The sequence below is a fragment of the Lethenteron reissneri genome, chromosome 42 (genome assembly GCF_015708825.2).
Source record: "Lethenteron reissneri isolate LAM-NWPU_2019-01 chromosome 42, ASM1570882v1, whole genome shotgun sequence".
NCBI classification, from domain to species: domain Eukaryota; kingdom Metazoa; phylum Chordata; class Hyperoartia; order Petromyzontiformes; family Petromyzontidae; genus Lethenteron; species Lethenteron reissneri.
Window position 1 is genome coordinate 7,185,960 of NC_083820.1, and position 12,021 is coordinate 7,197,980.

The window sequence follows — 12,021 nt, forward strand, 5'->3', positions numbered from 1 at the left end:
TTATGATTGCAAGTTGTTGCGAGTCAGTGACTGCTTTAGTGTTAAAATATGGTGCTGTATTTTTAGGATAGTGTGTTTATAATATAATTTTATGTAGATATCCACATATATTTAATATTTTTCTTTTGCAGTTTTAATTGAAAAGGCAATATTTGATATCTCAAAAACCTGATGTGATAGACAAAAACTGATGCCAGATTTGGAATCAGCACCCCAAAATTACCTTAAATCCGTTGGAATACCTTATGCCAAAAAAAGTGTGTTGACCAGTGTTATCAACGTCGCGCGTGTAGAGTGTTTGACTGCTTGAAATGTCCACTCAACACGCCACTTCATTGCGCTGTCATTTGTCGCCGGGCCGCTTGTGACAAAGTGATACAGAGCTCAGTGGGCGTTATTTGGTTAAATAAAACAAAGGTTAGTTTGAATGTGTATGGTGGACTTCTTTCGTACCGTACGTAGCCAACCGTGCGTATACAAAAAAAAACCTCTGCATTGTGCGCTTGCGCTCAAATCTAGATTGAACATTAAACATTTTATCAAAATATCCCTTAAAGAACTCTTCTGAAATTTAATTTGAGACTTGACTGTAGTAGCAGCATGCAAGTAATATCGCGCTAAAATATTCACACACACACGCGTAAAATACTCTCTCTCTCTCACACACAATACTCGCACACGAAATACCCTGCGTACAAAAGACACACACGCACACACCTCCGCTTAGCACGGCTGGCTGTGTACGGTGCGAAAGAAGTTTGGAGACACAGGGAGTTGGTGGGTCACGTACAGAGAGGTTTGTGAAACTCCTCAAAGCCGGCTGGGGGCTGCTGCGAGGTGACAAGGAAGTTGTCAAGGTTCCCCCCCCACTGTCTCTATGACCCCCCCTCTCGCCCACCCCCACCTCCGTTTCCCCCCACCCCCTCTCGCCCACCCCACCCGTTCCCCCCTCTCGCCCACTCCCCCCGTTCTCCCCCCCCCGGCCACCCCCCCCCCCCGTTTCCCCCCACCCCCCTCTCGCCCACCCTCTTCCGTTCCCCCCTCTCGCCCACCCCCCCGTTCCCCCCTCCCCCCTCTCGCCCACGCCCTTCCGTTCCCCCCTCTTGCCCACCCCCCCTGTTCTCCCCGCCCCCCCGCCCCCCCCCCCCGCCCACTCCCCCCGTTCCCCCCCCTCTCCTCTCTCGCCCACCCCCCCCCCCCCGTTCCCCCCCTCTCGCCCACGCCCTTCTGTTCCCCCCCTCCCCCCACGCCCTTCCGTTCCCCCCCTCTCGCTCACCCCTCCGTTCCCCCCCTCCCCCCTCTCGCCCACCCCCCGTTCCCCCCCTCTCGCTCACCCCTCCGTTCCCCCCCTCCCCCCTCTCGCCCACCCCCCGTTCCCCCCCTCTCGCTCACCCCTCCGTTCCCCTCCTCCCCCCTCTCGCCCACCCCCCCCCCGTTCCCCCCCTCCCTCCTCTCGCCCACACTTCCCCGTTCCCCCCTCCCCCCCACCAGCCACCCCCCCCCTTTCACCCGCCCGCCCGCCCCCCACGCCACTGCGGGGTGACGATGTGCGTGTTTGTCTCTCCACGCTCTCGACACGCTCGCCGCCGCCGTCGCGATGAGCGCTCCGCGCTACATTATTGATGGCGTGCCGCGTGCATTGTGCGCTCGCAGCTCATCCATTATTGACGCGGGGAGAGTCGTCATCTCTTGCATCCTCAGCTCCGGAAGATCTCCACCACCACCACCCCACCCTCGTGCCAGCGACCCCGGTTGCCACCTGTCCCGGGTCTGACCCGGCTTTTAACCGGAGGCGGGGAATCTCCCATCACCCCCGGCAGTGCTGGTTAGGGGACATGTCAACAGCCCAGTTACAACAATGCCAACGACGTTGCTAGCTTGGGGGTTTTGAACCGTTGGACTAACGTTGACACAATCACACTGATGTCCATTGTCTTTTGTGTATCTCTATGGGTCTCTGTGGGTCTCTATGGGTCTCCATGAGTCTCTATGTGTCTATGTGGGTTTACTAAAAGGTCCATTATTTGGGTTCTGTGGCCACAATCACACTCACGTGGCTTGTCTTTAATGTATCCCTATGGGTCTACATGCGTGTCTATGGGTATCTGTGTATCTCTATGGGTCTCTATGGGTTTACATGCGTATCTATGGGTCTCGGTGTATCTCTATGGGTCTCTATGGGTCTACATGCGTATCTATGCGTCTCTGTGTATCTCTTTGGGTCTCTGGGTCTCCGTGAGTCTCTATGTGTCTCTGTGGGTTTAATAAAAGGTCCATAATTCGGCACAACCGCGTCTTCAATGCTCCACGTGTGATGGAGATGCGATGCTTCGTGGCCTGTTGTCGATGTTCCGATGATGCGGTTGACGGTTCCACGGGCGTCTTCGAGGAGAGTCAATTACATTCGCCACAAATGAAACACGATACCGTGCCGATCTCGTCAAGGATGATAAACCATCACGCAAACTCCGGTCACACTCGCAGCGACTTTGGGGCTGGGCCATCGAACAAAAGACGGCGTTCACCGCATCGCGCGTTTTTCGGATGCGCTTCTGCGGCCGTCTGGAACGCTCTTCCTTCCTGTATTAGGAAGCTACTGGATCTGTGCACTTTTAAAACGAATTTATTCAAAGTGCTTTTTGTTGTTCAGTTTATTGTCTTTCCCCCGCACGGTTGGCTACGTACGGATGCGAAAGAAGTTCAACACGCACGCGTACGTCAAGGGAGAACGGCGCATCTCGTTAGTGTTGCTCATTAGGGAAGGTGCCGCTAATGACGATGAAAATTAATCCACCTTTACAATTCTCTCCCCTCTCCACCCCCCACCGCCGTTGATGACCCCCCCCCCCTCCTCCCCCACTCGCAGATGAGAGGGAGAGAGTTCAAAAGAAAACCTTCACCAAGTGGGTGAACAAGCACCTGCAGAAGGTGAGGTATCGTGTGTGTGTGTCTGTGTGTGTGTCGCTGTGTGTGTGTGTCTGTGTGTGTGTCTGTGTGTGTGTCTGCTGTGTGTCTGTATGTGTGTCTCTGTGTGTGTGTGTCTCTGTGTGTGTGTCTTTGTGTGTGTGTGTCGGTGTGTGTCTCTGTGTGTGTGTGTCGCTCTGTGTGTGTGTGTCTGTGTGTGTGTCTCTGTGTGTGTGTCTGTGTGTTTCTGTGTGTGTGTCTCTGTGTGTGTTTTTGTGTGTGTCGCTGTGTGTGTGTCGCTCTGTGTGTGTCTCTGTGTGTGTATCTGTGTGTGTGTGTCTCAGTGTGTGTGTGTCTCTGTGTGTGTGTCGCTGTGTGTGTGTCGCTCTGTGTGTCTATGTGTGTGTCTCTGTGTGTGTGTCTCTGTGTGTGTGTCGCTCTGTGTGTGTCTCTGTGTTGTGTGTCTCTGTGCTACGAACCCAGTGCCCGAGTTCGATTCCCCGCTCACGGACAACACCAGCGACGATTATCTGAACCGCTCCTGGGTCTCCCCTAGATAGACTCAGCCTCAAATGAGTACCTGGTGTGTAAACATTGCCACTGGGGAGACAAAAGCGGTCGGGCGTGGTGCTGGCCACTCACCCCCTGGTGTACCGTTCCGGCCTTCATAGGTGCTGCTCGCTAACAGCACTTGCCCCAACAGTCTGTTAAGGCTACACGGGGGACCTTTGGTGGGTCATCGCATCGCCAGATCGTGGCAGATGACGGTGGCGGGTCGGGGAGACCAACAGTGGATAGACCACGGCTGATGATGATGACGACGACGACGATGTTTCGAAATGCTTTGTGGCTCACTCGTAGCTCAATGGGCTTTGCCTGGTAAGATGAAAAAATAGTTGAGTGTTTATTTGGATATATATTTTAAGTGATATGTTTACCTTTCGTGTACTTTGCACTCCCATCGTGTTTTTGTACTGTTGGTTGTTGTAACGTTCTGACCCGCCCCGACTGGACATCTGTGTAAAAGAGCTTTATAGCTCATCTGATTCCTCCAGTGTCAATAAATATTCTGTTTCTGATTCACTCACTCAACCACCACACTGCAGGTCACAACAGCTCACCTACTCACCTACTCACCCACTCCCTCACCTACTCACCTCTTCGCTCAACCACCACACTGCAGGTCACAACAATGTACCCACTCACTCACCTACTCACCCACTCCCTCACCTACTCACCCACTCCCTTACCTACTCACCTCTTCGCTCAACCACCACACTGCAGGTCACAACAATACACCACTCACCCACTCACTCATCCTTTAACTCACTCGCCACACTGCAGGTGAGCTTTATGATTAATGGGATTCCTCCAGGAGTAAATCAATATTCTGATTCTGATTCATTGGCTGTGTTCTCCCGCGTGTCCCGTGTGCCTTTCGGGTAGGCCAAGAGGCGTGTCGATGATCTGTACGTCGATCTCCGGGATGGACACAACCTCTTGTGTCTCCTGGAAGTGCTGTCCGGGGAAAAACTGGTTCGTGAAGAATACCCGTACGCACACACGCTCATACACTCACCCACTCACACTCACTCACTCAATGACTCACTCACACTCGCTCATTCAATGACTCACTCACACACTCGCTCAGTCACACTCACTCACACACTCACTCATTCAATGACTCACACACTGACTCACTCAATGACTCACTCACACACTCACTCACTCACTCACACACTCACTCATTCAATGACTCACTGACACACTCACTCAGTCACACTCACTCAGTCAATGACTCACACTCACTCAATGACTCGCTCACACTCACCCAGTCGTGCATGGTGCTGGCCACCCACCCCCTTGCGCACCATTCCGGCCTTCATAGCCATCACAGGTGCTGCTACTCGCCAACAGCACTTGGCCCAACGGCCCATAGAAGGCTATACGGGGGATCTTTGTCCATAACAAGTGTGGTCGTGTGCGTGTGTGCGAGCAGCCCCGTGAGAAGGGCAAGATGCTGGTGCACATGCTGCAGAACGTGAACATCGCCCTCGAGTTCCTGCGCAAGAAACAGGTATGAGCAGCAGAAGCAGCAGCAGCAGCGGGAGAACGCCTCACTGAGCCTCAAGACCCTTTATTGAGAGGACCCCTCACCGCTCTCCACCTCCTCGCCCCTCTCCACCCCTCTTCACCCCCTCGCCCCTCTCCACCTCTATCCACTGTCCCGGTCCCTGGCGGCAGGTCAAGTTGGTGAACATCCGCAGTGAGGAAATCACCCAGGGGAGCCCCAAGCTCACACTGGGCCTCATATGGACGCTGATCCTGCATTTCCAGGTGCAACCACTCGCCCGCTCACCACAGTTGCGGACACGCGGAACGAGCGTCTCTTACCTTGTAGCTCCACTTGCATCTGCATTAACTCACTCACTAATCCACCAACTTTCTCTGTGAAACGCCCTGGACATCTGTGAAAAAGAGCTTCATAGCTCATCGGATTCCTCCGGTGCAAATACAGATTCTGATTCTTACTCGCTCACTCACTATTCTACTAACTCACTCACTTGCTAATTTATCTGCATATTCCCTTACACACCGACTCACCAATTCACCAACTCACTGACTAATTCACCAACCAACTCACTCACTCACCAATTATGTTCACGTGCGGCGCATTTAATGTTCACGGTTTGGTGACGGTTTAAGGAGCGGCAATATAGACCGACCTATAGTGACCAGACACTGGGTGTCGAACCCAGTCCAGAGTGTTGCTCGTACTGATCAATGCTGCTGACATTATTCACTCTCAGAAGGCTGTGGTGGCTGTTGGGTTGTCGCAGAAATGCTTGTATTTGTTTTTAATGTTGAGGGACGGATACGTGAGGGAGACAGTGGAGTGTCTGCTTACATATTTTATTATTTATATTCTCCACAATGACGCTCACGATTACCTTTTGTCACTGGAGTAAGCATCTCGTATGTTTGAATAAAACTGTTCATTACGTATTAAAAGACATGATATTGTGGTAGCCGGCACGACAGCTATATCACTACACGCAGTGCTTTGTGGGAGTTACACAAGTACACGCAGTGCATTGTGGCAGTTACACCAGTACACGCAGTGCATTGTGGGAGTTACACAAGTACACGCAGTGCATTGTGGGAGTTACACCAGTACACGCAGTGCATTGTGGGAGTTACACAAGTACACGCAGTGCATTGTGGGAGTTACACCAGTACACGCAGTGCATTGTGGGATTTACACTACTACACACAGTGCATTATGGGAGTTACACCACTACAATAGAGTTACAACACTACACAGAGTGCATTGTGGGAGTTACACCACTACACGCAGTGCATTGTGGGAGCGAGCCATCGTGAGCCAATGTCGATCAGCGCATGCCGGGGAGTTGCAAGCTTGCGATTTGCATTAAATTGCTAACGGGCTTGGGGTATGTGGGGGGCTGTGGGGGCCACTGTTTTGGTGGGGCGGGGGTGGGGTTACCCAGGTGTCGGAGATCGAGGTGGGGGACCAGCACCGTGACCTGACAGCTCAGAGCCGGCTCATGGTGTGGGTGAGGAACACCATCGACGGCTACCCGAGCCTCAAGTGTGACAACTTCTCCACGTCGTGGCGAGATGGCAAGGTGTTCAACGCCATCATCCACAAGCACAGGTAGGGCGGTGATGGTGGTGGTTATGATGGGGGTCATGGTGGTGATGGTGAGGGTCATGGTGGTGAATGGGATTATGATGGGGGTCATGTTGATGATGATGGCGGTCACGTTGATGATGATGGAAGTCATGGTGTTGATAGTGAGGGTCATGGTGGTGAATGGGATGATGATGGGGGTCACTTGATGATGATGAGGGTCATGGTGGCATTGACCCTCATCATATTGTGGGGAGCGGTGGCACAGTAGTTAGCGCACTGCAATTACCACTCACGGCCAACACCAGTGACAAATATCTAAAACGATTCCTGGTCCTCCTGGTGTGGTGTGTAATAAACATCAGCACTGGGAAGACAAAGGGCATGATGCTGACCCCCCCTCCCCCCATGTTTGGTGACGGCTTACATAGATGCCCCCTAACAGCACTTGTACCAACAGTCTGTTCAAGGCTATACGGGGGATCTTTGTCTTTGTGAATTCGTCGGTGTGGTACTTCTCCACCTCTCTCATTCCACGTCACGCGCCCTCGAGCTTGCCCGACCGCTGCGTGTGAATCGCGAGCAAGGGAGTCGAGAGGTGCCGGGGCCGGGGGACTGACGGCTGCTGTACTGCCGCGTGCGCGCGGCCAATGGAGAGGATTGGAGGGCGGGAGGGAGGTAGTGGGGGTGAGTGGGGGTGGTGGTGAGTGGGGGAGCTGGATCGGCCACTGAACGGCACGGAGAGAGAGGGACAAAGAGAGAGTTTAGTCCATCCTGGCTCGCGAACAGCGGGGTTCTTCCCTTTATATATTTTAAAAAATACTACAGCACACCGGGCATTTGTACCGCGGTTTCACCCCGCGTGCTCACACACACCTCACTTTTCACACCTCATTCCAGCCCCTAACCCTTCCGTGTCCGGTCACGCAGGCCGGACCTCATCAACATTGAGAAGGTCTACGTGAGCAGCAACGTGGAGAACCTCGAGCGGGCCTTCATTACAGCCGAGGAGAACTTCGAGGTCATTCGCCTCCTGGACCCCGAAGGTGAGACATCAAAGGCAGAGGCAAGGAAGAAAAATCATGCGCACGCGCGCACGGGATTTCAGTCATGGTTTTCCGTGGTTTCATCTCGGTCAAAGGTGGGAGGTGGCTCATCGTCAGGGCGCCACGGTGCCGAGATGTCAGCTACCTCGCCTGGTATACAGGAGGTCCTGGGCTCGATCTCGACCCTGATGCCTGTAGATTTGGATTTTGCATGTTTCTCTCTCCGTGGTCGCGTGGATTTTGTCCGCGTCCTCCGGGTTTTTTCTCCACATTTTCGAATCATCGGGCGTTCAGAGCCTTTGGCTGCTGCTATACATTCCGGGTGATAAGCCACTTTGTTGAGCTTTCATTTGTGGCCGAGTTACTTTTGAAAAAGAGCTACGTAGCTCAGTGGGCCTTACCTAGTCAAATAAAAAAAGTAAAAAAAAAAATCTGTGACCGTGTCTCTGCGGCTGTTTGATGATAGAGATCATGCATCTGATGCTGTTACTGATGACACTGCTGCTGTTGCTGATGATGTGGCTACTGCTGCAGCTGTATTTGCTTTTGACGGTGGTGCTGATGATTTATGATTCCCTGCTGCTGGTATCGCTGCTGATGATGCTGCTGCTGATAGTTCTGTTGCTGATGATGCTTTTGCTGGTGATGTTGCTGTTGTAACTGCTGATGATGATCACGGCGATACAATTGCTGCTACTGATGGCAATGATGATGATGATGCTAGATGTGGATGTGCCCAACCCCGACGAGAAGTCCATCGTCACGTACGTCTCCTCGCTCTACGACGCCTTCCCTCGAATCCCCGCTGGCGGCATCAGCCTGCAGGTGTGTCTCTGTGTGCCCGTGTCTCCGTGTCCCTGTGTATCCGGGTCCCGTGTCTCCATGTCCCCATGTCTTTGGGTCTCCATGTCCCTGTTTCTCCATGTCTCCGTATCCTAGTGTCCCCGTATCCACATATTCTCATGTCCTCATGTATCCATGTCTAACTCCCGTGTTTCTGTGTCCCCATATCCCCTTGTCCTTGTGTTCTGGTGTTTATCTGCCCCCGTGTGTTTCAGTGTTTTGGTGTCTCTGTCTCACCCCAATGTCCGTGTCTCCTTGTCTCCGTGTCTCACCCCCGTGTCCCTGTGTTTCCTTGTCTCCGTGTCTCATCTCTCATCCCCATGTCCCCGTGTCCCTTCCCCCGTGTAGGAGGTGGACGCGCACTGGGACGAGTACCAGCGCTTGGTGCGAGATCTCCTCGCCTGGATCGAGCAGCAGGGTGCTCGCATCCGACAGTCGTCCCGGCCCGCAGACGAGACGGAGGCCAAGGTGCCCCTCCCTCCCTACCTGCCTCCCTGCCTGCCTGCCTGCCTCCCTCCCTCCCTCCCTTTACTTTGTTGAACCACGTGACAGAGAGGTCACTGATTCACGTGGGACGACAACAGCCGCCATTCGCCAATAAGTAGCGGTGACATCACCATGGCTCTTGTGCCAGGCTAACTTCACTTAGAAGCCATGTGATGTTTCGAAGTCTTGCTGGGAGGTCACGGGAGAGAACCAGGTGTAGTGGGTTGACGGTGTTTTAGCTGCCCAGCGCTCCGCTCGTTGTTGTGAGCATCGCTCCTCTGCCTTCCGCTTTTGCTGGAGGGCGACTGCCTCCAACTGGCCATGTGTGTATGTTCAACTTCTTTCACACGGTACGTAGCCAACCCTGCTAATAGAAGGTACAGCGTCCAGCAGCTTCCTTCGCAAACCTCCTCCTCCACAGAGAATGATCTTGATACCGCTGGTACCAGCCATTGGCAAGTCCACTCAGCTCTAAATCCTTCTAAATCACATCAGCCCATCTCTTCTCGAGCCCATGCCATGCCCATTTAGCCCCCTCTATCTGACCAAACAGAACCGTTCTTGGGCATTCGGTGGCTGGGCATGCGGGCTATGTTTTCAATCTTGATGTAAAAGTGCATAGCTCCAATGGCTTCCTAATTTCGGAAGGAAGAGCGTTCCAGACGGCCGCAGAAGGGCATCTGAAAGCGCACGACGTGGTGACCACCGTCTTTGCACGACGGTTCGCCAAAAGGCCGCCGCTGCGAGGACGATCGGAGTTCACGTGAAGGTCGAGTCTGACCCTCGACGGGATCAGCGAGGTTCGCCTGTGGCAAGGACTTTGTGGGCAACGAGCGCGGCCGTGGGGTTTTGTGGGCAGAAGGAAGGAAGCGCCGGCGCGGTGTTTTTTGCCTCGGGGCTTGCAGGCCGTGCTCGCCTGGTTTGCAGAGCTGCGGGACACGGAGATGGTGGCTAAAGCCGAGGAGAAGAGCCAGATCTACGCACTGTACAAGGCTCTCGAGGTGTGCGCACACACACAGGGAGTGGGTGGCCGGCACCAGGCGATGTTTACACACCGCACACACACGCACAAGTGTGTACATGTGCATGTCCACACACACGCACGTGTGTGTACATACACACATGTGCATGTACACACACGTGTGTTATATGATGATGGTGATGAAATGGATTTTGGGATAATCATGACTGGCTACATCATTGGCACGTGATGATGACGACACTGATGACGACGACGAAAATGGCGATCACAATGCCGATGATGATGATGGCAGCGATGACGACGATATTAACGATCACAACGACTACGCTGATGCAACGACGATCACAGCGATGTTGATGATAACAACGATGATCACGACGATGACGACGACGGTGGTAATGACTAACTTAACAACTTCTACGATGACGATGATGGTGGTAATGACTAACTTAACAACTTCTACGATAACGACGACGGTGGTAATGACTAACTTAACAACTTCTACGATGACGACGATGGTAATGACTAACTTAACAACTTCTACGATGATGATGACGGTGGTAACAACTAACTTAACAACTTCTATGATAACGACGACGGTGGTAATGACTAACTTAACAACTTCTATGATGACGATGATGGTGGTAATGACTAACTTAACAACTTCTACGATGATGATGATGATGACGGTGGTAATGACTAACTTAACAACTTCTATGATGATGACGACGGTGGTAATGACTAACTTAACAACTTCTATGATGACGATGATGGTGGTAATGACTAACTTAACAACTTCTACGATGATGATGATGATGACGGTGGTAACAACTAACTTAACAACTTCTATGATAACGACGACGGTGGTAATGACTAACTTAACAACTTCTATGATGACGATGATGGTGGTAATGACTAACTTAACAACTTCTACGATGATGATGATGACGGTGGTAATGACTAACTTAACAACTTCTATGATGACGACGACGGTGGTAATGACTAACTTAACAACTTCTATGATGACGATGATGGTGGTAATGACTAACTTAACAACTTCTACGATGATGATGATGATGACGGTGGTAATGACTAACTTAACAACTTCTACGATGACGATGACGGTGGTAATGACTAACTTAACAACTTCTACGATGACCACGACGGTGGTAACAACTAACTTAACAACTTCTACGATGACGACGATGGTGGTAATGACTAACTGAACAACTTCTACGATGACAGTGGTAATGACTAACTTAACAACTTCTACGATGACGACGATGGTGGTAATGACTAACTGAACAACTTCTACGATGACAGTGGTAATGACTAACTTAACAACTTCTGCGATGACTGACGACGGTGGTAATGACTAACTGAACAACTTCTACGATGACGACAACAGTGGTAATGACTAACTGAACAACTTCTACGATGACGACAGTGGTAATGACTAACTTAACAACTTCTACGATGACGACAACTAGTGGTAATGACTAACTTAACAACTTCTGCGATGACGACGACGGTGGTAATGACTAACTGAACAACTTCTACGATGACGACGGTGGTAATGACTAACTGAACAACTTCTACGATGACGACAACAGTGGTAATGACTAACTTAACAACTTCTAAGATGACGACGACTGGTGGTAATGACTAACTGAACAACTTCTACGATGACGACAACAGTGGTAATGACTAACTTAACAACTTCTACGATGACGACGATGGTGGTAATGACTAACTTAACAACTTCTACAATGACGACGATGGTGGTAATGACTAACTTAACAACTTCTACGATGACGACGATGGTGGTAATGACTAACTTAACAACTTCTACGATGACGACGATGGTGGTAATGACTAACTGAACAACTTCTACGATGACGACGATGGTGGTAATGACTAACTTAACAACTTCTACGATGACGACGACGGTGGTAATGACTAACTTAACAACTTCTACGATAACGACGATGGTGGTAATGACTAACTGAACAACTTCTACGATGACGACGACGGTGGTAATGACTAACTGAACAACTTCTACGATGACGACGACGGTGGTAATGACTAACTGAACAACTTCTACG

General features: G+C 51.5%; 1 protein-coding gene across 2 annotated transcripts in view; it reads left to right on the forward strand.

The window, feature by feature from the left end:
- LOC133352834 (plectin-like) overlaps positions 1-12,021 on the forward strand; it is a 61,059-nt gene that overhangs the window by 31,303 nt on the left and 17,735 nt on the right. For both annotated transcript variants that reach the window (XM_061568763.1, XM_061568764.1), the window contains exons 2-10: positions 2,867-2,928; positions 4,351-4,440; positions 4,904-4,981; positions 5,149-5,241; positions 6,417-6,583; positions 7,490-7,605; positions 8,330-8,430; positions 8,797-8,916; positions 9,840-9,935. In XM_061568763.1, coding sequence (XP_061424747.1) covers positions 2,867-2,928; positions 4,351-4,440; positions 4,904-4,981; positions 5,149-5,241; positions 6,417-6,583; positions 7,490-7,605; positions 8,330-8,430; positions 8,797-8,916; positions 9,840-9,935 — 923 coding nt within the window. The remainder of the gene's footprint in view (positions 1-2,866; positions 2,929-4,350; positions 4,441-4,903; positions 4,982-5,148; positions 5,242-6,416; positions 6,584-7,489; positions 7,606-8,329; positions 8,431-8,796; positions 8,917-9,839; positions 9,936-12,021) is intronic.